We start from the raw sequence: 26890 nt of genomic DNA on the forward strand, positions 1-26890 counted from the left end.
CCATGGAAGAATTTTAACATGGAATCATTCAATCACAGGCTCTTAATATTGGCCGGGACTTTAGAAGTGGTCTTTCTAGAGCCCGGCCTCTTAGTTTACCTAGCTGATGCTAACACCAGGATGCCACTGCCTGGAGAGGGAAAGTGTGATGACCTTTGCACCAGATAACAGTTCCCTGCGTTCACATTCCTAATCTTTCCATGCTGGAAGTGAAGACTTGACCAAATCCCTGGACCACAGTGTCTTTATGAGTAGATGGGAATGCAATCACTTCCCACAGGGCTTGTCACACAAACGTATCCCCAGCGATGCCTAGTGAGCAATCTGCTGCAAGATAAATGGTAGGTAACCATCGGTGTTGGAAACACTCAGGCTACCTAGTGAGTCTACAGAAAGACACAGAAAGCACAAGACACCCGCCCGGCCACCACATCACTCCTACTCTACATTTTTGTGTTGAGGGCTTTGCAAGTCCCAGAGTGTGATGGCACAGTGCTGTTGAAGAAAGGGAGTCTCTTGATAAAATGCTCTGTCCCAGTAGCAAAGGAAAACCCAGTCCAAAGTCTTTTAAGTTCTTCCTACTGGCGACATGTGGAGCTTGCTTTTCCTGCAAGGCTCTGTGCTGTGTAAGCATCTCAGCCAGGGCAGGGGTCTATTGGCTACAGCCAGAGCCTGTAAGTTCACATGAGCAGGGCCAGTGAGATGGTTTAGCCCAGTAAAGGCACCTGCTGCTAAGCCGATGTCCCTGTTCAATCCCTGGTCCCAGAGGATAGAAGAAGAAAACCAAATTCTACAAGTTGTCCTCTGATCTCCACTCACGTGTCATGGCATGCATGTAAACATACAAACATATAGTCACATTTACACTTAAAAATGTAGCAAAAAAAAATGCTCAAAAACCCAAGGCCTCACTGAGCATCTTCATGTCTGAATCCCAGGACCTATGGTCACTTCTGAGTGTGACAGGTGGATGTCCATGAAGTTTGTTTCATAGACTATAAACGGCCTCAGCTGTTATTATGGATGGCTGTACCACAGCTCAAACTATCATCCTGGCACACTATTCTCTCTGGGGTATCTCGGAGCCAGCTGCCGTCCAGCAGGGTCCACGGAGGCCCAGCTTCTACGGAGCTCAAACAATGTGTGCAGATATAAGTGAAAGCAGCCTGCGTCCTCCGGCTGGAATCAGCCCAAAATGACTCACGTAATTGCCCTGTGTGCGTACCCTGAATCTTCTTCGTTCACCCACCCACACAACTCTGCTGTTATAGATTCCTGTGCCCTGCAAGAAAGAAAAAAAAAAAGCCGGAGGGGAGGGGTCAAGTTCAAACACCTATGGTTCCAAAGATGCCACCCATGCCAATCCTAACAGAGGAAGGCTCTGCTAGCATCCAGGTCCCACCACAGGACAGTCTCCCTGAAGCTACCGTTGTTTGTCTTTCTCTCAGTCTTCCCTTTAAATTTCTGGAGAGGGATTTTGAGGGTCTCCCCCTTGGGAATTAGTTGTAAAAATAATTGGGCCAGTGGAGTGTAGAAGATATATCCAGCGCAACCGCGAACTACTAGGAAAAGTGACCTAGATCAAGCAGCTGGTGAATCCAGGGCTATTGTGGGGACCCCCTGCCACCTACTGACTTGCAGCTGAACCCGCATTCCCAGTAGCATCTTATCCCCTGGCTGGGGGAGGGGCTGAGAGAGCAGAGGAGGGTGGGGGAGGTGAAGGGGACAGTAGTTGCCCCTTATATGGGAAAGTACCCTCCACCCTCCCTCCTGCTCCACAGAAAGGAAAATGAGGTGAAGATGTGGAGGCAGAGGTGATGGGTAGGAGAGGCCAATGCAGGAACTCCGAGCTGGCTCTCCTGAGTATCAGCATAGAGAGCTGGCAGCCTGTGAGAGTGTGAGGGAGAGGGAGAGGGAGAGGGAGAGAGAGAGAGAGAGAGAGAGAGAGAGAGAGAGAGAGAGAGAGGCTGGCTGCTAGAGAAGAGGAGGAGAGCAGAGGGAGAGGGGGAGCTGAGCGAGCTAGCGCTCCAAGCATGAGGACGGGCTGCTCCCGGCTCAGTTAATCTGGCTGTCAGTCGGCGTTAACGCTGCAGCTTAACTGCTTGGCTCCCCTTCCAAGAGAAACAAGAGAAACCTCACAGAAGGAAGGGAGGAAGGAAAGAAGCAAGCAAGGAACTGCGGGAAGAAAAGAGCCGGCAGAGCATCAAGAAGAATCAAAGGAAGGGGAGGGAAGACCAAATCTATGGTTGGACCAAGGCTTCTTTTTCGCCAATGTAAAAAGGAATATGCCGTACATCTTTGCCTTTTTCTGCACCGGATTTCTAGGTGCGGTTGTGGGTGCCAATTTCCCCAACAATATCCAGATAGGTGAGTGAGAGGGACAGCTGGGGATGGACTTTGGGGATCTGGCCAGGATTTTTTTTTTTCTTTTCTTTTTTCTTTTTTTTTCTTTTTTTTTCTTTTTTGAGGGGAGATTTCTCAACCCAATCTCAGTCAGAGCTGTTGTGCTTGGCAACCGAAAACCAGGATGGCAGGAAGACTTGGGTTGCCAGTGAGTGGGGGGGGAAGGGGTTTCATCCTCCTCGGATGCCAGTGAGGGGCACAGGGGAAGTGTTCTCTCGAGTGCACACGCGCACACGAGCACACACACACACATACAGGTGCATGCTCACCGCTCACTGGGAGCATCAAGCGTGAGTGCCTGAAATGGAGGAGCCTGCGTTCCAGAGAGGGAAAAATATAATCAGACTGCGCTTGACACAGGGTTCAGAGTGCTTAAGGAGTTAACTCTTGCTTGGTGGACGGTGCCTGCTCTGGTTGATTTATATAAATATGTATGGTGGGCGTATGTGTGTTAAGATTATATATTAAACGGGCACATGCAGCCTGAGTGACGGGGTAGCAGTTATGTCTTGGCTGGGGGAGGGGCTAGAGACCCCTCTTAGAGAAGGAGTGGTGGTGGTTATGTTGATTGCCTTTGCCCAGAAGGTGTCCCAGGCCCCAGTCTGTAGCCGGAGCTCCCGAGCCTAGCTGTCTTCCTTTGCCATCTGCCATGCTGGGCTGTGTCCCCTGTTCCCTAATCCTGGAACTTCCTAGCCTGCCTTTTCTCTCATCCTTGCCCCTTTCTCTTTAGGGCTCTGACCACAGACACTGACAATAGTGCTCCTGCTAGCACACACTCAGGTATAGGCTACCTTCCTCACCCCCCCCGCTCCCCCAGCAGCAGTCCCCATCCTGGCCTCCATCCTTTCAACCTGCAGGTGGGTTTCAACATGCTGCATGCCTTTCTGGTCCTCATTTCTCTTCATCTGGTGGCTGTACTTGTATCTAGGAAGGAGCGGACAGGTATTGCTGCTCCCTTAACCATGGGGGGGGGGGGAAAGCCAAACAAATGAAGCATCATCACCAATAACAGGGTTTAGGGTCAAAGTGACCAGCCGCTCAGCACTGTCTGTACCCCAGTGTCAACCAGGTTGTTGTGCTTTGAGACATCTTGGCAGGTTGGCTTTCTGTGTCCTCTGCACTACTAGGAAGAGTTCCATCTCTGCTACTGTGTGTGTGAGAGAGAGAGAGAGAGAAAGCGAGGGAGGGAGAGAATTTTTGTGTTTGGGGGCATGCAGAGGGGATCTTATGGGCACATATGTGTTGCTGATAGCCTCCTTGGGCCTCTGCAGCTTCCTGGCTCCTGGTACCACTGGGATGGCCGTGGAGTTACTTGCTTTGTTTCCTGACACCTGTTAAGCTGTGTTCTGAAGTGTGTACATGTGCGTGAGCTCCTGCCTTACAGACAAACTTCCTGTCTCCGGGAGACACTTCCCTTGTGGCTCAGCCTGTAACTGCTCCCTCCTACCTCCCACCTGCTCACTCCCATTCACTGTAGAGAGAACCAGGACAGAGGAGTGTGGGGTGTGGTCACCTGGGAGGAGAGACTGGAGCATCCCAAGCAAGAGGGATTTTATTTTTTATTTTTTGGCTTGTTTGCTTGGTTGGTTTTGGTTGCTAAAATGGGGCGTTCAGTGTGTGTGGCAGTCCCCTGGGCTGGCCTGTGACACGGTTTGTTCTTCCTGGCTGTCTACACTTCGCCAGTTGTAACCTTTCACCAAGGGGACTGGGGACTGGCTTCTGCGGGTGTGTGCACAGCATCCTTGCGGCATAAGTGCTTGGGGCGTTTATGGGGACACACCGTGTGCGCCCATGCGTCTCCGCAGAGATTTTATGTTCAGTCTCAGTCACTGTTGCTCTTTTTAAACCCCGGGGAGACATATCAACCGGTAGAACAAATGCTGAAATCATCCCTTCCAGGAGGTCGTCATCAGCACATGGTCTCTAACACAAGCCCCGACGTCCATAGTTTGTCCTTAGAGCCAAACATGTATCCACAGCACAGGAAGTTATCCACATATTCCTGGAACTGTGAATTCCTGGCCAATCAGAGAGAAACTCCTGAGCACACGATTTGTTGTAGTTCGGCCCCTAGAAACAGCTGATTTCAGTTTAGAGGAATGTATTTCAATTCAGTTACACATCCACACTACTGCGAAGAAAAGCTCTGTGTCCTCGTGTGTCTTGGAACAAGAACCCTGGCAGGTACCTTCCCCGTGCTCTTCACTAGGAGCTGTTTGCACATCCTGGCACTCTTAAGACCCCACATCTGCAAAGCACAATGACAATCCCTTATGTAACCACCCGTTCCTAAGGTATCTGGAAACATGAGCAACGAGAGACAAAAACTAGAGTTCTCAGAGAAAATAAACAAGAAGCCTTGCAGGCAATGGGCAAGCAACACTGCTTGCAAATCTGGCCAAGTCTGAAACAAGCAGTTGCAGTGGTAGAAAAGCCTGAATGGTCCCAGGCCTCTATATCTGTCACTTTGCAACACTTCCTGGTACCTGAAGGCTCTGTGAATGAGAAATGGGGTCTGGATAAGAAAAGCAAAAGTACATACAGGGAGGATCTTTATGTGCATGTGTGTGTGTGTGTGTGTGTGTGTGTGTGTGTGTGTGTGTGTGTATGTGTAAACAGAAGCTACTGGAGATCTTGTAAAAAATGAGAAAGAAAGAAAGAAAGAAAGAAAGAAAGAAAGAAAGAAAGAAAGAAAGAAAGAAAGAAAGAAGTGAAATTCTATAGGTCTCTTGTATCCTTTGCCGAGCCAAGGGGCACACAGTGAAATGTTGGGGCAGAGTGGAGGTGCTAGGGGCCCTGACATAAAAGCTAATCTATGGAGTTTAAGACTTGGCATCCAGTTGAGTCTGTTTGGAGTCCTCACCAGTGAGAGCTATGACCACAGCTCTGGGTTTGCATGGGAGAGAACTGACCTCCCAGGGATGGGCTGCTGAGCAATTGAGACCCATCTCTACCCCCTATCTTACTCCACTGCCTTTTCTCTCCTCACAGGGGGGTTATTTCCAAACCAACAATCGCAGGAACATGCGGCTTTTAGGTTTGCTTTGTCACAACTCACGGAGCCCCCCAAGCTGCTTCCCCAGATCGATATTGTGAACATCAGTGACAGCTTTGAGATGACTTACCGATGTAAGTAACGGCTGCTATTTCTGACATGTCTTTCTGAGCTGGACCCGTGATGGGAGGGCCCGTGGGTAGGTGTTGTTGTTGCAAAGATGACTCCAGTCGTCATTTGTCTTCGTGAGAGAAGGCCCTTCAAGGGAAATTTCCAGAGCCTTTTAAGTGAGTCCCACAGTCTATATTTCAGAGCCTGCTGCGCTTCATAGACTGGGTGTGCTTTTTCACTGTCAGCGAGTTTTAAATGCCAGCCTGGTGGGGTCTTGGGTTGACTACATCTGGCTTACTTCACTGGGGCCTCTCAATTGAGCAGTTTCACGACTAGGCAACCATCGAGAGGGAGAAGGAATGGGTGTGACTTGAGGACCAGGTGCTTGAAATGCCTCAGCCATTTCCTGCTAGGAGAACAAAGGCGTGCTCACGTCTTGATAATCACAGGTGAATTTGAAGTGTGTCCTATCTTGGCAAAGCGAATAGGAATTATTGAAATGTGGTGGCTAGGTGGCTTCCAAAGAGGTGTGATGTGTTGCGGGTTAAAAAGAGAAACATCTAAGATGACTACACAGTTTTAGTGATGACTCTGGAGCAAAAAGCAGAATGCAGGTCACCTGCAGGATGATGACGGGGAGCTACAGTGGGAACACCTGGAGTGGCAACATTAAAAATGTGGTGAGCAAACGCCTCTAACAACAGGAGCCTAACAAGCAAACCTGGGCAGGGGATTGTATAGCTATCCCTCTGTGTCAGAGGAAAGCCTAAAAATCAATCAGTAGAGACACTGTCCCTCTAGGGATTAAGCTCTGGTGGGAATGCGCAGCAAGAAAGTGTGAGCCTCTAGAACGAGGGGAAACAGTTACAGACCCCATACTGGACTGAGTTGGCACTGCATGTTTTGTGAACCTCCACTGGCTTCATGACCTCTGCTGACCTACAGATGGTGGAAGACATGGATGTGTCTTTCATCTTTCTCTCCCACATTCCCTCATGGGGGCCTCTCAGTGATTGCTGCTGGTGAGATTTTGAAGTGTGCAAATAAGAACTCAGAATTTTCTCTGCCTCTAAGATCACACCCAGGAAAATGGTGATATGAGTTCCAGGAATTACTGTTCACCAGAGGGTTTTGGTAAATGCATCATGGGTTTGGACGGTGGTCTTTGCTCTTATCCATTAATCGTTGGCTACAGACTATGTGGAACTGGCTGCTCTGGGGAACTGTCTGTTTTACTTCTTGATGGAGCTTTGCAGAGAACTGTTGTCGTCTCTTTGAGACAGGAGCCTGAGATGGGGCAGCTATGTAACCTTCACAAGGTCAGTGGAGAAGTTGACAGTGGTCTTGTGACCACCTTCCACCCTCAAGTCTATGTTTCTTCTGACTATGACAAACAGGTAGATCCATCTATCTTTAGGGTACCTTAGCTGTAATGCCTAAAGTCAGAGATGGTGTTCAGATGAGGCAGTGGCCTCATACTGCCCCCGGAAGTGATAAACTCCAATTTCAAGCTGTATCTGTGACCTTGCACAGGGGTAGTCCAATGGATAAAATAGTCACTACTCTGCATCCTGATACAGCTAGGGTTGAAGATCTTGTCTGGCATATTACTTGCAACATTTGTCGGTTGACCAAATACCTAACAGGGAGCAGCTTGCTGTGGGAAGGGCTGACGCTGACTCACAGCTTGAGGACGCAGTCCGTCGTAATGGGGAAGACTGGGTGGCAGGACCTATGGTCCTTTGTATGATATCTGAGTAGCTCATGAAGCAGAGGAAAGAGGCTGCTGGGTTCTACTGATTTTCTCCTTTTCCCTTTTTATTCAGCCTGCTACCCCAGGTCGTGGATAGCGCCTCCTGCATTCGGGGTGGCTCTTCCTACTCAGCTATTCTGAATGTTATGTCTGAGTTACTCCTCACTCAGTGTGCCTCACTAATGTGCTCAGGAGCATTTAAACCAGTCAGCTTGTTGTCACAATCAACAATCACACGCACTCCATGGAAGAAAAGAGCTAGCCCTGCATCTTTAAGTTGTGGGTCTGTGAAAATATTCCAGCAAGAAAGTGAGAGCAACGCAGAACAGGTGTTTAGCTATTGGATAGCCTCTTGTTCTTTTCCACACAGCTCTAAGATGGAAGGGTTTTAGTGGGACATCAGTGTGTTTATACCACCCAAATCTTTTACATGCATGTGCAACCGTGAAGACGCCTTTCAGGCATGGAGAGATGGCTCAGAAGTTAAGAGCATAAATGGCTCTAGCGGAAGACCCAAATTCAGTTCCCCAAACTTCAAACCACCTGTAATGGCAGCTGTATGGGATATGACACCTTCCTCCAGTGTCCATTGGTACCAGAACACACACACACACACACACACACACACACACACACACACACACAGGAAGCCCCAATTTCATTGATTTGATCAAACTCTCAAAGGTGCTCACTGCCCAACAAAGAGGATAAAGGAATCAATAAGAATAAATGGCTGGCACATGTCGTCTCAACTCACAGGGCTGAGAACTGTCTGTATCAGAACTTGCTGGAAAGATATGATAACTGCCTCCCTACTGTCAAGATGCTGAGCACTGAGACAAGATAATGAGGACACAATGAGAAAGAAATGTTAAAAGGCAAGAGATGGTGTTTCTGGTCTGTTATCTTCACAACCTAAGACCTGATCTTGCACAGAGGTGTTGGCTGTTTATCAGGGAGGCAGAAACCTGACAAAGGCAGGGCTGCCCATTATGGGCAGTGAATCAGAGGGTTTGAACTTGAAGTCTGCCATAGGCTAGCACACAGGTTGTTACTCGTTTATGCTCTGTGAGTATGGCTGTTCTTTCAGTGTTTCTTTAGGCTGTGCACCAAGGTGGACATTGGAAACAAGGAGGTTAAAACATTGGCTCTTAATCAGATTACATCCACCCCAAAGGGAACTTGGGGAGGCTTTCCGAGAAGCAATGAAGTCATTTATGCTCAGACCTTCAGTTTTTGCTCTTTTGTCCCAAGATCTAAAGGAATGGGGAAGGTTTGGGGGAGTGATAGCATTGCAACTACTGTCTGCTACTTTTACAGAAAGCTGTGGAATGCTTTGCGTCTATGCTTGTGTATGGGAATCTGAACTGAGTAAAGCCATCAAGGAGAGAGAGTTGTTCCGGGCAGAAGGGGTTAATCTATCAGACATGAACAGCTAAGTAAAGCATGTCATTCAGAGCCAGCTTCTGTGTGTATTTCTTTGAAAGACGAAGTAGCAGTTACCTCGAATTAATGCCCCATTCCATTTTGACTTCAGAAAATGAGCAAGCATTTATCATTTCAATTTGATCATTCAATTTTGTGTTGCGATGTATTTTGCTATTCATTATCCCTCCACCAGAGGGTGGAGAGAGGAAGGGAGAAGACATGCATTAACTGTTCCTGCTAGAAGTTTCAGCAACAGGCAATCTAAGGGGAGAGCGGTGAATACAGGGCATGGAACGCAGGGGAGACAGACATGAGGACACAGACATCCTGACTACTGCTGCCAAAGTGAGAGTACCACCTTTGCAAGGACACTCCTCACCAGCCATTATTTACAGGGCAGTGAAGAGATAATCAATCCAAATGTCTTGGAGTCTCCTTCAAAATCTACAAAGACAGAGTAGGGCTGGCTCTCCATTCAGCAGGAGTGGCTATCCATAAAGATACTGGCTGCCTAGCCACCAGTGTTCATGCCTTTATATGGTAACAGTAGATTAGTGACAAGTGACATGCTAAGCGAGGCTCCAGTTAATCAGCAGTCTGAGGAGCCCCGCTACAAGCTCGTCTTACCCCTTTACAACTCCTTCCTTCATTAGGAATGAATGAAAAATTCATTCCTTTGTAACACGCACGCGCGCGCGCACACACACACACACACACACACACACACACACACAATTCCCACATCATGCCAAACCCTGTGCCAGATGTTAGGACTGTAAGGGCCAAAAGAATAAAACCAAAAGCAAAGACCCAGCCTTGTGCATCATATAAGTTAGCTGAGAGGTTCCTGGACTTCAGTGCACATAGCAATTGCCTAGAGAGCTGGTTTAAAGCAAGGCTCAGCAGTGACTTCTCTTCCTCCAGAATCAGAACAGTCAAAAGCAGACCCAGAAGTCTCTGCGCTGCTTAGTATGGGCACCACAGCTTAAGCAAGTCTTTTATCTCAAAAGTCTTCCATTTCTCCAGTAAGCATTTCTGAGCCCTTAACCAAGCCCAGGCATAACGTTAAGTACCAGAAATGCAGACAAAGCTAAGACACGTTCTCTGCCCTGGAGGACTTTATCCCCAGTGAGGCACGCTGTCCTATAAGAGAAAATTAAAATGTAATGTTGCACGTGCCTTTGCAGAGATTTCTAAGGAGTGTTAGGGGCACAGGGAGGCCCAGGATTGGCCTGTCTCGGAGAGTGTGGTAGAGAAGGAGGGAGGGCAGAAAGAGTAGAGGGTGGCACTTTATGGGCAGAGAAAATAGCAGATGTAGAGGGAACACATTACAAACTTCCCCTCCTCTACTTTTCTGCATGGGCTTCTCAATTCCACGTAGCTCATGTGCTGTGAAAGGGGTCACTAAATGACCACCCATGGGCCATTTTTCAGAACAGAACAGAGACCAGCCTTCAAAAAGATGAAATTTCATATTAAAATTTGGATGTTTCGACTTTTTAAAAATGTAAAAGACAGAGCAAGATCTGCACAAGATTGAATCCATCAGCCTCCTGTCACGGAGGAGGGACCTTGCCCCTCCCTGAAGATTTATGTGCAGCTAATGGCTGGTTTGGGGAGGACAAGACATTTCCTTCAGAGGCATAGCCACTGGCAAGGTGCCCAGGACCCTGTACACAGCCCCTTACCATGTTTCTGTAAGCAGCCCCTATGAAACTCTTTGAAGCATCAAAAATAAAAACAAAAACCAGAAAGTAGAAAAGGGAAGTGGAAAGGAATTGGTGTGAGTGGAGAAGATTTGAGAAAGGGTTAAGAGGTGACTGTAGTCAATATACATTACATACATGTGTGAAAATGACATGGTGAGACCATTATTATATATAATTAATATATCTAATAAAACTTTTAAAATGTTATTGAAAGATGAAGCAACTTTAAGCCCCAAGCCTATATGGCCCTGATTAATAGAAAAGGGATGGGTAGTGACCGTCCGAATGAGTCCTCCCCTGACTGGTCCAGATCTCTGTCTTTCCCCACTGGCTCCAGGAGGCATTTCCCCTGCAAGCCACATGGACTCCTCAAGCATGGCTTCCCGTGTGGCGCATCTAGCCACTGCTAGAGTGTGAACTGCTCTCCAGAGAGCATGCACTTGAGCACACAGTGGTGCTGGGTTCACACAAAAACATCCCTAGCATAGTCCCCAAGAGAAAGGGCTCACCCACACAACTTAAAGATGACAGTGGCCTGCTAGAGCCAGGTGCTATGGGGGACTCCTATGGTAGGTCCGCTTGGGATTCTCAAGGGTGTTCTAACAAGGCTTTGGGTGCTGGCGACAGGAAAAGGCCTCTTAGGTGCTGTATAACGTCACGCATCATCTCAAAGCTTCGAACCCAGAGACCATGATTTTATGTTGTTCACCCTTCAGGATGATTTTCAGAAGGTAGACAAAATTCAGCACTTCTGTTATCTTTGGGGAAAAGTTAAAGTGCTAAGCAATGTTGGGCACACATTATATTCTCCCTGTACTGTTTAGAATGGAGAATTGTTGTTGTTTTTAAACCTAAAGCATAAGCTTCCAGGTTTAGCCAAGCTCCATGTCCTGCTCTTCATGTGGCTGCTGTAATCAGATGATCTTGCTTGGCTGGGTCTGCACAGGCCAGGGCTCAAACTGCCCTTTAACTTCCAGTATTGTGTTACTTTATTCTAACATCTATCATTCACTTTGTAAGAAATAGTAAGGACACAAAAAAATGTGTAAAACCTGCATATTGCTCAAAAAAGAAAAAAAACGACACAAGAAAGAAAGAGAAAAAGAAAAAAAAAGAATCAGTCTTAACATAGAAACGAGGAATGTAGCTAGAGACAGGGTGAGCAAAGGCCTCTCCGAAGCTTTCCTTCCACTGATACATCCTAGGTGTTGCCTTAGGTATAACAACCCCATTTTATGGATGCTGCTACAAAAAATAATGGAGATTTGTTTGCAAATATGCAAAAAAAAGAGCCTAAATTAGTCTCTGAAGGCGATTTGTGGGGACTCCACGTGCTGCCTTGGAGTCTGATTCAGGATAAAATAAGGCAGACACTGGCTGTGGACAGCAAGACTTCAGGAGAGGGAGGCACACGTGCGCGTTGGGATGTGGGAAGACGTTAGCGGTGAAGAGGCAGGGAGATGTTCAGTGGAGGAGAAATTCACAGTTGTCAGTGCCCTCCCTCCACCTTAACCACGTGCTATGTGCCCATTTCCTGAGCTGGAGAGTGGAGCTTTTGAATTCCGTGCTGTGACCTTTCCTGGAGCAACATGGAGAAACATAGATATTACCCCCAGATAGGGCCCAGGGACAGACCAGTGCGATGATCCTACCTGAGTCTAGCTTAGTGGACCACTGAGCATGATGGTGTTACTTACAGGAGCGTGAGTGAGGGGTTACTTAAAGGAGTAAGTAACCTTACTTACCACAAGACCACAAGACCCCTGCCACACGGAAAGGCCCACCCCAGCAAGAAAGCTGCCTCCCTCAAGCTCCAGCTAGGTTCTGTCTGTAAGCAACTTGACTGGTAGTGGAGTCTCCTTTCCCCAGCAAGCAAGTGCTTGCTGCTTTGATGGCCTTGAGAAGCAGCCTGCAGACTTTCATTAGTATCAGGAGTTTCCTGAACTTTTGAAGCCTCTGTTGTTTCCTGTCTTACGAGAATCTCGTCTCCGTCCAGAAGAGACAGTCTGAATTCAGAGGAAACAGCTACACTGCTCAGCCAGCACACCCACATCATGCCCTGGGCTGACAGCCAATACCTGCAGTTCTTTGGTTGATATGACAACGTGCTTGGGCTCCTGAATCTTCATCCATGTTCTCCCCATAAGAAGCACAGATGTTGACACTGATGTCTTGGTTTTCTCTCTGAACAGAGGCTTTTTGATACACACCTCTCCCTCTGGGTAAAGACCTCTATTGAGATAAAGGAGATGGCTGCTGTCTTCTTGGCAAAGTAGTTACATGAGCTGTTGGGGAAACTGATTGCATTCACAGATGCGTTCAGACATGCTCAAAGCATCCATCACCACCTTCGCTGTCCCACCATGCCCCTTCCACACCACAGAGACAGCTGCTGCTATTCACACTCTTTCCAGCATGACCTCAGACTCCCTCTCACTTCAGCATTCTACGCAGCTACTGCAAATTGGTCAGAGTTGACTCAAGAGATGAAATCCATTTGCCATCCAGGGCTTTGCAATAGGAACTGAGCACTAGGAATTGTATGGATTCTCTGCTTAAGGGGCTTGGGGTCTTGAAAAGCAAATAGGCTTGAACAAAGAGGTGAAAAAAGGATTCTCTCTCTCTCTCTCCTCTCTCTTTTCACCTCTCTCCCCTTCCTCTCTTCTCTCCTCTGCCCTCTTCTTTTCTCATCCCCTCTCCTCCTTTTCTCTTTCTTATGCATGTTCAGAAGAGAGAATTTCTGAACTCCCCACCTGTTGTAAGTAAACTTCCCGCTGGAGACATCTAGGTTTCATCAAACAAGATTAAAGCAGAAACCAGAAAGGCAGGTCAGCTGAAAACATTCGGTATATGCATCGTGTGTTGTGCGATGAAAGGAGATTGGATTCTCCAGGTTCAGATGTGAAGTCCTGGACCAAAATAACAGGCTATCTTCTTACTCAGATGATAGTCTCAGGAGTGTTCAAGCATCCCCATCGCATCCCTCTGCCTTTCATTGTGAGTGAGTGTGCATTTTTGTGTGTATGCAAGTGCACATATCTGTGAGGAGATCCGTGTATATATATGTTGTGCATGCACATGGAGGTCAAAGGTCAATCTTTGGTGGAATTCCTCAGAAGGCATCCATCTTGTTTTTTGTTTGTTTGTTTGTTTTCTGAGATAAGTCTCTTGGTGAGATCTGAGGCTCATGGATTTTACCAGGCTAGGATGGCTGCCTAGAGAGTCCCAGGAATCTGCCTGCCTCTGTCTCTCCAGTTATGGGTTTGAAAACGTGCACCATCATTTGTGATTTACGTGGAAGCTGGGGGTTGAGCCCGGGTCTTCATGTTTGTAAGGCCAGCTCTTAATCATCTGTGCATCTCCCCCCAACCCATGGATTTTATGCTGAGTGCACCTGGCCTTTAGGTGGTGAGGGGTCCTTAACCCAACCCGAAGGAAACAGTACCCCATCCCAACGTGAAATAGCCATATGCTGTATGGAAACACAGACCTGTTCACTCAGGAGTTCAGGGGTATTTCAGGAGTGCTTACTGTTAGGACAATCAGAAAACAGCCCTGAAATCATGGTGTGTCCTAGCCAGGAACAACAGCAGATGAGTCAAATAAAGAAATCACCCCAGAAATGTGCTAAAGGAACAGGTCTCTGGGAAAGCACATAATGTAGGAACCAGCTCAATGCAGGACATAGCTTAGGGGTCAGAGCTGAGGACAGGAGCTTGGGATGGTATACTGGCAGAAATGAGTGGAGAAAGGTGGCTGTAGTCTAGGCAGGCACCTGTTGGGTACGTGTGGCTGGAGCCAGATTGTTATGCATTCTAAGCCACAAAAAGACACCTGAGAGTTGTAAGCAAAGAAATGCTTGTTCAGACTTTGGTTTCCCTCAAGGGAGTCAGGCACTGGTCCTGGTGTCTCCCTCCCTACAGTGTAGAGCACTGAGCAGCTGGGAGATGGCTTTTTGCCACTCAGCAGCCTGCAGATTTTAGGCTGGAGTGCAATGGTCTCTGCTCCATTCCTCCTATATCCAATATGTTGTGAAGGAAGGCAAAAAAAAAAAAAAAAAAACAGGGAAAAAGATGCTAGGAGGAAGGGAAGCTGATGGTGCATGGATGAGTTGCTGTTCCATGTGGCTCTGTGAGCACATAGCTGAGTATCTGTGAAAGCTTCCGGATGATCCAGGCAGGGCATAGAATTCTGGAGACCCTGTGCACAGCAGGAAATCATGCAGCTGATTTCCTAGCTCAGAAGCTGGACAGTACATTGAATCGCTCTGTTCATTTGATGTGATGGTGGTCCTCCAACCCCCAATCCTTCCCCTGTACCTACACACCGCCCCTCCCGTACTCCCTGCTCAGTGGTCTGCCCTTCTTTCAGGTATGCTAGCTCATGTCCATTGTCACAGCAGTTAGTAGACTAAGACAGGAGAATATCCGTTATTTTGAGGCTCTATCTGCCACATGGTGAGTTAGAAGCTAACCTGGGATAAAAAGAAAAATCCTGTGAAAGAAGGGAAAGGAGAAAGAAAAGAAAGGTAGGGAGGAAAGAAGAGAGGGAGAGAGGCAAGGAGGGAGGAAGGAATAAACTAGAGAGGGAAAAAAGAGGAAGAAAATGGGGAGGGGAGGAAGGGAAAGAGAGGGAAGAAAGAAGTTATTCTTTCCTAGTCAACTCCAGCTCTGTCTCTACCTGTGAGCATTCTTTGCTTTCTTGATCCACCCTCTTCTCTGCATCTCAGTCCCAAATACCTTCCACTCAATGCCCGAATCATCCCACCCCCCTTAGTCACCTAGTTTTTGCCTTCACTGCATGCTGGGAGGAATAGTTAGAGGTCCATTACTTTGTTTCCTTCAGTTTCTCATTATCGTCACCATAGACTAGTGTGTAGTGGTGCTAGCTAGATGGATGGATGGATGAATGAATGAATGAATGAATGAATGAATGAATGAATGGCAGTGAAGAGAGCAAGGTTGCCTGTGGCTATGGGGAGGGAGAGAGGATGTACACCCTGATTCTATTGAGTTCTGAGAGTTTCAAATCCCCATGTGGTTATGATGTGTGGCTGAAAAGTGATGAGGTGAAAGCCAGGTGTGAGTCATTCCTACCACTGTAGATGATTATGAGGGCTGTGAATAAGATATCAGGCTCATTTGTCTTGTTTTGCACATGTGTGTGTGTGTGCAGCCATATATGTTTGTGTCTGTATGTGTGAGCGTGTGTGTGTGTGTGTGTGTGTGTGTGTGCGCGCGCACACACACACACACACACACACACACACACACATGCATGCAAGCTCAGGTGTTGGAAATCCTTCTCTATCATTCATCTTATTCCTTTGAGGCTGGGTCTCTCACCGAATCTTAAACTAGGCTGATGGTCCAGCTCTCCCCCTGTGTCTGTCTCCCCCAGCACTGGAGTTACAGGCTGATGCATGGCTATGCCCAATGGGTACTAGGTTCTATATTTAGATCATGATTGTGCAGCAAGCACTCTTACCCACCAAAAGCTCGATTTGGCTGCAGATGTGTGAGCTCTATCTGCTGTACGTGTTGATGCTCCTTTTCGGAACCACAGCTTCATTCAAAAGAGTGTGAAGATAGCACCAACCACACACAGTTACCATGGGGATGACTACATGTCAGTGGGATTCATGTCTCCTTTCCACGCCAGGGCCATGGGGTAGACTTCCCTTCCTCTGAGACAAGAAAGCAACTCTCTGTTGGGATGCAGAACCCTGAGTAGTCCCAGTTTGGTTCTTAGACATCCGTGCGCTGGGTGGGCTCTCCTCATCCTGTGGTATGCCTGCAGCTACCTTCCAAGGCATGATGGCAGCTCTCATCACTGGCATCAACACATATGGTCTGGTCACATGACCCTGTGCATTTTAGTAGCTTTTGTACTTCCTGCTAGCTTGATTAAGGAATACGGGGTGCTCAGGTTACTGGACATTTCTTTCCAATATCCTTAGCCCTCTTGGTTGCTCTTTGGTATGTCCTAGCCAGTCATGCTCAAAGCACAGGAAAACCCAAGACCATTGGATATCCAAGACTCAGAGGATGCAGGCAAAACCAATATAAATGAGGCAGGTTGAGGGTAATGAAATTGACACCCGATGGAGAGGCATTTTCTAGAGTCCTCTTCAAATAGAATTTTTAGGATGAAAGTGATTTTCTAAAATTGCCTTTTATTTTTATGTACTTCAAGTACTGCATTTTACTGAAATCCATGGGAACAGACACACTGCTCAAAATTAAATTCTGTGTAATTATAATACAAAAGATAAATTTTTCTCTCTTGTTTGTGAATGTATCAGCTGAGACATGCTAGGTGTTTTGCTGCTTTATAACCTAGTTTTTGTACTTACTGTAGCAGTTATGCCACTTCTGACATGTATATACTCATTCTTACAGCCTCCTAAACGATCCTATACAGCGATAGCCTGCCTTACATACACCGTCTCCTTCTATTGGGTGTCAAGTTTATAACCCTTCTGTCTTTTTTGGTTTTGTTGTTTTGTTTTTGTTATTTTAAGACAGGGTTTCTCTGTGTAGCCTTGGCTGACTTGGACTCATTTTGTAAACCAGGCTAGCCTCAATCTCACAGAGATCCACCTGCCTCTGCCTCCTCGGTGCTGGGATTACAGGTGTGTGCTACCTTGTCCAACTAGCCTTTTTGTCTTCTTAAGAACAACATGTGATGATTATCTTAAAATCTTTAAAAAAAATCCTTTTTAAACAAAAGGTGCTTTGTTTAATATTTGTTTTGTTTAATGTCTTTAAATTACAGTTACTTACTCTCCTTGTGTGTGTATGTACCAGAGGACAACTCCTAGAACTTCATTATCTCCTTCCATTTTGTGGATTCTGAGGATCAAACTCAGGCAGTTAGACATGGCAGCAAGAGCCTTTAGCCTCTGAGCCATATTTTTAAAACTCACCAGCCTTATTTTTAAAACTTTTAATCTGATTTTATGAGCAAAAAAGTCAATGGAACTAACTGCAACTGGCTTAAATGTAATAATTAGTATAGCAGGGTTTTGGTACCTTGTTGGTTGCTGGTGTTGACAAGTAATCGCAGAATGAACTTCTGTTTCTAGTTCTTTTGCAGATGTACAGTATGGGGTACTAAAAGGAGAGTCTGTGGTCATTAGAGCAAGCCACTGCCATTACTCATCTGAAAGGGCTTTGAGAAATCAGAAGTGCTGAGGAAAGGCAGGGTGATGTAATTACCCAGGCTTCTTATCCATTAACATAAACATACCGAGAATACAATGTGACTAATTAATCTTTAATGCCTTCCTATGAGGGTGGTCATTATCTATGAATGGATCTCTTTTCAGGATGGGAGAAATTGAAATCACAAGGCTAAGTTTATCTCAGCCCCAATATGTTAGTGCCACTAACCCAGAACTCCTCTCATGTTGTTCAGTCCGTAGGAGTGGACTTAAGAAAGCCCTTGTTCGTAGGGACAAAGGCCAACCCTGTTTGTGAAGGGGATAGTCAAGCCTTCATAGCAACAAAAACTCAATTATCTGAATAGTTTTTGTTTCAGTTTGTCTCTGGATTCAAGGACTTGAATTGGCATTAAGACAGAGACATGGCCTCTGGATCTTTAGGCTTTGTAGTCAGAAATGGGTTGACAGATATCAGCCCAACAACACTGCCACCCCTCACTGGCCCTCAATGTCCAGTGAAGGAGAAACTTCCTTTTTCATCAACAGTGCAAAATCCTGGCCCTGGCGTCACTGAACAAAAATGCTCATTTTAGAACGTGTGAAGTAGCCAGGGTGTTAAGGTTTTGTGACTGCCCTAGTGTAGTCAAATGATCATTTTCTAAAGCTTGGAGAGTCAGTCAACAAGAAGCAGCCTTGTCCCCAGCCATACAATCCCAAATACACCTGCTCTTATTAAATCAGCCTGTCCAGTGGTTATGAACTTTGGGAAGAATCATTTTCCCAGAAGAAACCAGTGTGTTATCACCTACAGAATGGGGATCAGATGCTCAAGAGCAAAAAGAGACAAATGTCTTCCGACTGCACATCTCTGTAGGAGGGAAAATTCAGAAACAAGAGGGAGCCCAACCACTGTAGTCTAGGGTTCATGTGCTGACCTGGAAGGGTCTCCAAAAGAGAAGAGAAGATCAGAGGTCAGAGTGACAAGAAAGTTTGAAATTGAGGCTGATTCATTATCCAGAGCTATGCAATATTTTTTTTATAATGCCTGCCCAGCCAGGAGCAAACCAGTGCCCCCGGAACAGTTGGACCACTGCTGTCCACTTGTACCAGTATCCCCTGAGGCTACTCTCTGAAGTGTGGTAGGTCTAAGGAAACTGTCATCTGTACACTTGCCCAGTGACAGGACAGGCCCTACACTGCTCATTCAGTCTAGCGTGCACAAACACGTTCACAGTCCCAGTGGGAATCTTGGCTACCGACCTGATGAGCCCACACCACCAGATGGTCCCATCTTCTAATTGGTTCTGTCTCCTTTAATTTTTGGCAGGAATGAAATCTCTCCTGGGCCTGAAGAAGGGAGGCCAGGAAGAGGCAGGATCACAGGAAGGAGACTTTAACCTGGGCTAAACAGATTGAGACCCTAAGCTGGTGTTTATCCAAGGGAAGGGAGGCATGGTTCTCTTTCACAGGAAGTCATAAACTGAAGTGCTGTCATTCTCAAGTGTGGGATTCTCATGGCTACAAAGGCCAGCTGATGTAGTGCCGGACGTCCATGAAGTCGTTAGTTTTGATGAGCTTAGCAGTGGGTGACATTACCATTGTCAGGCAATGCTCTATCTCTCTCCTTTAACTCCCTGATCCATTCGTGTTGCGTCTGCTCATGTGACTCGCTCTAGAGAGTTGGCTATTCATAGGCCTGTTTCAAGAAAGACCCATGGCAGAACATGCCTGGAGAGCCTGTTGGTCCTGGGAGAAAGAAAGAACAGGTGTCACTGGTGGCTTACAAACCTCAGTGTGCTCAAGTCACAAACAGAGGGGTCACATCTCAGTGGCCTGTGGACAAGCCAGTATTGCAAGGGTTACATATTATTGCACATTATGCAATAGGGCTGCCTTGCTTTGCAACAGTAACCCATTGATAAAAGCAACAGCCACCATGTGGTCAACACTTGACTCGTCACAGAGAGACATTGGAGAACGACAGTCTGGTCCTGGTCTCTATAAACCAGCTATTCCATTAAGGGAGATAGACAATATACACACAGAAATTCAAAAAATATCTTTTAATCTTATTTTGAAGAACTTCACCTTCACTCTCTGCTGGATGCTATTGGTTAACTGATGTGGTTAATTGGAGCAAAGTCTGGGCAAACAGGAAACATTCCCCCATCCCTCACTTCTCCCATGTTGCAGCCTCCTAGAGGGCAAAGAATGGGACCTCCCAACTCTCTACTCTCTGCCAGCTCCTCACTCCATGCAAGAAGAATCATCACAGGGGTGGAAGGTAGATGAATCGAAGCTTATAAAGGCATAAGAGTCCTCTAGAATCCAAGCAGGTCACAAGTTCAGGAAAACTGCTTAATGAAAGTTGTCCTTCTGTTTCTTCCTTCCTCCAAGATGACTCTCAGTGCCTTTGGATGTGGTTTCTACTCTGACTGGTCTAATGAATCCATTCTTCTTGGCTTATGTTTGGATTTCTCAGTGGCAAAACCCAGTCTTCCATCAGTGTTTCTTGTAGTCTATGGTGTATTGAGGTCTTCACACCCCAACCAGGGACTCTAACATCACAGGCCTGGGTTGGTTTAATCTCACTATTGGTGTTTCATCCAGAAATTTATGCCGTTTTCCTCACCAGTGTCTCCCCACTGTCCAGCATTCTGTACTCCACATTGAGTATCCAGAACAAGAACTTACATACTTAGATCCAGAAGCAGATGGTGGCCCCTGCCCTGCTCTCTCTGCCCTTTACTGCTGTGACATCACTCATGCTCTGCCCACCAGTGTCTCACAGTGTCTCAGCTCTCCCAGACCTCCACCCCACATGCACCACAGGTTGGTTCTGCAGCTCTTCTGACCTTTGGTCCCCATTTCCCTTCCTCTGCTACTGAGGTTACAGCTTCCACCTTCTACTGACACGGTGGCAAAGAAATTCTTTTCTGCTGTTTCTAGTCTTGGACCCGCTCTGTCCAAAAAATTTCATTGAAGACTTCCCATCTTGTATTGTAATAGAATTCAGCCCACAATCCAGGCCTCTCTCTAGTAAATCTCTCTCTGTGTCTCTCTCTCTCTCTTTGTCTCTGTCTCTGTGTGTGTATGTGTGTGTGCTTAAGACTTATAGCTCTGCTCTCTCCATGCTCCAGACAAGTGTGCCCCCAGTGTTGTCACAGCATATCTCTGAGCCACTCATCAGATCACTTGTCTTCCTGTGACTGCCTCCCCAAATAGAGTCCATTTCCTCACCTGTCAATACTCCACCCACTTACTCTGTTCACCAGGGTTTACTGAGCACTTGCTCTGCATTAGCCATAGAAATACAGAAGAAAACCCACCAAAACCCCAAATGCTCTTAGGGTGGGCACTGTAGAACAAAAAGAAATGATACATTTAAATACTTCCTAAATGCTGCAGAGGCAGCCAAGGGAGACACAGGCAGAGCAGGAGCTGTAGATGATTGGTTCTTGTATTTGCCTCGATCTCCTGTGGCTTGGGGCAGGAATGAAAGCTTCCGTGCCCAAGGAGGAAGAGCAGGGTTAAACAGCAACACAAGAAGGAAGTTGGGAAGCTCCAAGAAAGACAGGTGGATACGTTCAGCGAGATATCAGAAGCATGGTCACTGTACAACTTCTGTGACGAGGAGGTACTGTAACTGAGTCTTTGTGTTTGTTACTTTCTTGGCTGCTGTGACAAAACAGCCCTCGAAAAATGATGGAGCCCATTATTTGAGGGCGCAGGCCATCGTGGAGGGAGTCCTGGCAGCAGGAATGTTAGGTGACTGGTCACACTGCATCCTCAGCCAGGAAGGAGAGAGGGGGGTGGTGAGTGCTGATGGTCAGCTTGCTTTCTCCTCTTTACCTCATCCAGAGCCCCAGCCCATGGGATTGTGATGCCCATAGGTAAGATGGGTCTTCCCACCTCAGCATAATCTAGGAAATCCATCACTGATATATCCAGACGCTTGTCTGCTAAGCAATTCTAGATCCTATCAACTTGACAGTCAGATTAGCCATCACAGCACTGTGATGGATGGAACCCTCTCTAAGGCTGGGAGATACAATTCAACATCATGCTATTATAGGAGCCACTAACTCTATGTATTTACTAAGCATTTGGAATTTGATTACTACAACTAAATCTTTAATATTACTCAATCATAATTAACTTTAAGTAGTCACATGTGAACAGTGGTTATCACAGTAGATGACATAGACCTAATGTCCAGGATAGCCCAGAAAGCAAAGAATCACAAGTGTGCAGGCTTTAAAATGAGATCAAGCTTGCGTTATTCGAAGAACAGAAAACAAAATAAGGCCAATGTACTTAAAACATGCTGAGCAAAGAGGTAGGCAGAGCTTTGTAGTTATGTTAAGAATTTCAGATTAATTTTAAATCCGACACAGTTATCAATGATAGTATAAGTATATAATGTCACTTTTTTAAAGTCACCAAGACTTCCTGTGGGAAATGGATACAGTGGTGTAAAAAGAATGTGTGACACAGTGTTTGCTGCGTGTCTCAGCTACTGACAATGAAAACTTAAAATCTATTTCTGCCTTCAAATTGGCTGTTTCCCTCTGTCCTCAGTTGGATGATCTGGACTCCCAGGAAGATAACTGAACCTTATGTATCTCTCTCGGGAGTAAGGAAGGGTCCAGAAAGCTAGTACTTCTGGTGGAAAATCACAGGGTTGGGGCTAGGCCTTATCATGAATAGATATGTTTACTGCATTGGTTAAAGTGAAGTCACATGCTTGATTGACAAAATCACATGGCAAAGAGAATGGGTGCATAACACTCTAATAATGACTCAGAATGCCACTTGGGGGAGAGGGGAATGTAGGAGGGGTGATGGTGGCATTGTGCTGTGGATAGTATCTGACACCCTCTCAGATAACACCGCTGTCCTGTTAGGTCATTTCTCATTCCTTCAGTAGCTCATTATTTATTTTCTGTTTATTTCATCAGCCCCCTTTTATGAGATTTTATTTTTGCTTTGACTTCCTACTTTCTGTACTCCACCCCAAAGGGCAAGAACCAGCTGTGGAGACACTCAACCCTTGGAGAGTAGACAAGGATGACAAGACTATGTAGCCCAACTCTCTATAACAACACACCGTAGATACCCCCAGGGCAGGCTAATCGTTAAGAAGTGAGGATTTTGGCTTTCCTAATTTTGGATCCCAGGTGATTTTTATAAGCGACTTAACCTCGAAAAGCTTTAGCTTCTCATTTTGTAAAGCGACACTAAGGACACATGCTTCTTACAGTTGTGTGGACCAAAGGAGATAAACTTAAAAAGTGCTTAGCATAAGACCTGGAGCAGAGCAAGTACACTGTGAGTGGGAGCTATTAGTGTTTGTTCAATTTAATTGTTTGTGATGACAAGCTCCTTTGGAGATGCCCTCCAGAGCCTTCACCAGAAAAAAATCCAATGTTCTTATCAAAACGAAGGACATGGAAAGCAAAAATGCACTGGATGGGATTCTGTAATTTGGTTAGGAAATATCTAGACCCAAAGCTTCTGTGATGTGGAAACGACAGAACAACAAAACCCAAAGTAGAGACACCCCACTCCTTGGTTCCTTTACCACCTACCAGGGTGGTGTTCTGCAGCTCTCTCAGTCTTGTTTGGAGTCTGTTGCCTTCAAATAATAAAATAGAATTTAAAATGTGTCCTAAGTTTCCCTAGGCACAACAAGGCAGTATGTATCAGCTACGTGCATAGCTCATGCTGCCAGAGGGAAGTACAAGGCAATGGTAACTAGCTCCTTAGGAGGAAGGAGCTAATCCAAGAACGTGGATTTTAATATAAAGATTAATCTGAACCTGATTTTTTTAGTGTATATGATTGTTTCTGAAATGTATTTTTTTTTTTTTTTTACATTTTTTCCTTGGTAAGACAACATTGTCTTAACATCTTGATCATGAGGATTCCATGAGTCCAGGGGTGACATTGTTAAAAAGAACTGTCTGAAAGCAGAGACTGGAATGGAGATGTAGGAGGCAGATGATTTCTCAGTTGCAAAAGTGATGGAAGGGCTGGAGGGCTGGCTCAGGAGCCGTGAATGCTGTTACTCTTTGGGAGGACTTGAGTTCTGTTCCCCACATCCATTTGGGTAGCTCACAGGTACCTCCAGCTCCAAGAGATCTGATGCCCTCTTCTGATCTCTATGGACACCTGCACACATGCGGAATACACAAACACTACATAGTAGATGATCATAGATAGAAATAAAATAAATCTGTTTGTTTTAAATGATGGAGAGGGAGCTTGATAGATTTGGAGATCTGTATGAATCGTCACACAAATCAAACCTTCCAGATGATGGATTTGGGAGAAGTAGCTTGGCTTTGAGTTTAAAAAAAAAAAAAAGGTCAGGAGAGCATACTTAAGAGACAGAATCATCCAGTTCTCTCAGGCTATAAGCCAAGTAATCTCCTTCAAACAAGACTGACTAGAATCATCTTTGGGAAGAGTAAAGTCACCTGCTGTCCAATGGTACCATTACACACTCATATCTACACCACGGATTCCGGAGAGTTCATAGCAGTGAGAATACTGGAAACTCTCTGCCAGTGAGTGGTTCCCATTAGAAGTCGGGAGTTCTGAAAGTGAATCCAGGTTTCTTGGGAACATGGCTGATGAGGGTTGGTAGTCTGGGCATCTGTGTAGTCATGACGAATTAAATAAGGAGGGTTGCACTTGTTCAAGATGTTGAGTACCACTCTGTATCCTCCTGAGTCTGGATAATTTCTAAAAGGGAGACTAGATAGAGGGATGTGGGTGGACCTGCGAGGAGCTAGGCAGAGGAATGGACGGTTCTACAGAGGCCTGGCCCAGTGCTCAGCCTTCTCCTGCTTCTCTCTGTCTCACTAAACCAAGAAAATATGCACATCTGTTATCCACAAATACCCTGAATTCCCCCGCCAACGCAGATCCCCGGGAAAACCTAAGGGAGGCAGAACAGAGGAGGAGGCGTGCCAGAAGCTGGCGTCTTCGAGGATGAGGGCTGGTTTTTCGGACACTCTATCTCAGTGGTCTCTTGCTTTGTCCTGAGTCTCTGAGCCACGGTGTGGCCCAAAGGAAACACAGGAGCAGGACAGCAAGGCTCGAGCCTCGATCGGTCTGCAGTTAGCCTGTAATCCCCAGTGCCTTGCTGAGCACTGTTTCCATGCCCCTCCATGACCCCAGCCGCTTTCACCTCCTGTGTTAGCTGTGTGCCCCTGATGATCAGACCGTACAGAGTAGTGATTATCAGCCTAGACAAATTCTACCTCCACCAGCACGGGGTAAAAAATAAATGGCGTGAAAGATACCGAACAGGTCTCTCGTGCCAAGTAAACCCTGGCTGGGTTTTGCTCCTGCTCTGGATGCATTTTGTAGCTCACCTCCAGGCCGGAAAATTCCTACTCGAGCTGTATGACGCAAATGAGGATCCAGAGAACTTGGAAGGCCTTCACTCTGAGCACATGGCCACGCCCACTCGGGACTGGACTGTTTCTCTCCGTGGTGGCTGCTCATCCGCCATCACACTGTGGCTTTTTGGTTTTGTTTGTTTGTTTTTTAAAGGCAGACCTTTGCTTACTTGTGCTTTTGGGGTCCTGTGCAGAGAAACCACCATTGTGGCTACCGTCCAGTGGATTTCTCTTTACGCTTCTGGGGATTGCCTTTTTAGTTCTTGCAATGCAGCCTTTAACACATTTTGACTAGATTCTCCTATAAAGGATACATCAGGCTCAGTCTTATCTTCCTGTACGTGATAGTCAAAGCTTCCAAAACCATTTGCAAAGGAGACTGTCTTTTCCTCACGGTGTGTGTGTGCGTGTGCGCGTGTGTGTTGTCTGTCTGTGAGAGTATGTGTATCTGTGTGTTTGAGTGTGTGTCTGTGTGTATGTGTGTGTGTGTATAGGTATGTGTGTGTATGACTGTGTCTGGGTGTGAGGATGTGTGTGTGTGTGTGTGTGTGTGTGTGTGTGTGTGTGTGTGTCTGAGAGAGCATGTGAATGGGTGTGTCTGTGTGTATGAGTTTGCATCTGTCTATGTGTAAGGGTGTATGTATGAGGGTTTGTGTGTGTCTGTGTATTGTGTATGTTTAAGACTTATTTTATTTTCACTTTTTTTACAAGTGTATGTGAATGCCTGTGTCTTTGTCTGTTCACCATGTTTACACCAGCTGCTTGCAGAGGTCAGAGGTGTCAAATCCCTGGAACTAGGAGTAATTATAATTGGTTGTGAGCCACCACATGGTTCTGGTGCCCAAACACAGCTCCTCTGCAAAACCAGCCCTTTTCTCAACTGCGAAGCCATCTTCCAGGCTCCCCATTTCCATGCCACACAGTATGTTTTTAACCCCTTTGTGGAAAGTCAGTGGGCCATACTTATGCCTAGGTTCGTGTTCCATTGGTCAGCAAATGTGTTTTTAGGCTAGTGTTTCCATGTGTAATGCGGCTTTAAAATATTTTAAAACCAGAGAGAAGATGATTCCAGTATCCCCATGTGTTTGGGAAGAATGTGTGAAGATGTACATATTTGTGTGTCTGTACATATGTACATATGTACATTTGTGTGTGTGTGTGTGTGTGTGGTAGCTGTGTGTTAATGTCGGTTAGCTTCCTCTATTATGATTCACCTTATTGTTGAGACAGGGTGTCTTACAGAACCTGGAGCTCATTGATTGGCTGAATTCCTGGTGAGCTCCAAGGGTCCTCCTTTGCCCCCTGGGGCTAGGGGTGTAGCCACACACCACCATGCCTGGGTTCTTGCTGGTCTGGGTGTTGAACTCAGATCCTCATGCTTGTATAGAAAGCACTTTACCAAATGAGCCACCTCCTCAGCAACTCTACCTCCCTCCTTTATTTTCTCAAGATTGCTTGTCTACAAGAGGTCTCTTATGTTCCCATACAAATTAAAAGATTGTTGTTTTTTGCTTTGCTTTGTTTTCTATTTCAGTAAAGGATGACATTTGAATTTTTATATGTGTTGCATTTAACTGAAAAACAAACAGCCCCATTAAAAATGGGCAAAGGACCTGAATAGATATTTTTTAAAGAATGTGGGAATAGCCGACAGATATACGAGAAAAATACTTCATGTATGTCCTTACCAGCGACTGCCAATTAAAACCCCAGGAGACATCCCCTTGCATCTGCTAGAATGGCAAAAGGTGAGAATGGCCATTGTTAACCAGGAAAATGATGATAAGTGCTGATAAGGCTGTGGAGAGGAGAACAGAGGCCTTTTCTTGCTGTTGATTTTAGTGCAGTCGTTTTGGAAATGAATATGGCAATTCTTCAAATGAAAAGTGAAACCTCTATCTGATCCAGGAACCT

General features: G+C 46.1%; 1 protein-coding gene across 3 annotated transcripts in view; it reads left to right on the top strand.

Moving 5' to 3' along the window:
- Nucleotides 1–1756: 1756 nt before the first annotated feature.
- Nucleotides 1757–26890, top strand: part of Gria1 (glutamate ionotropic receptor AMPA type subunit 1) — a 308514-nt gene continuing 283380 nt past the window's right edge. For 2 of the 3 annotated variants that reach the window (XR_008719624.1, XM_055602891.1), the window contains exons 1-2: nt 1758–2367; nt 5395–5532. Coding sequence is in view for 2 of the 3 variants with exons in the window: in XM_055602891.1 (XP_055458866.1) it covers nt 2286–2367; nt 5395–5532 (220 nt within the window). In the remaining variant the exon portion in view is untranslated. Of the gene's footprint in view, nt 2368–5394; nt 5533–26890 lie in introns of all 3 variants that reach the window. The other variant, XM_055602892.1, reaches the window with a different exon arrangement.

This window comes from Psammomys obesus, unplaced genomic scaffold (assembly GCF_907164565.1).
Source record: "Psammomys obesus unplaced genomic scaffold, mPsaObe1.curated_primary_1811, whole genome shotgun sequence".
In the NCBI taxonomy this organism is placed as follows: Eukaryota; Metazoa; Chordata; class Mammalia; order Rodentia; family Muridae; genus Psammomys; species Psammomys obesus.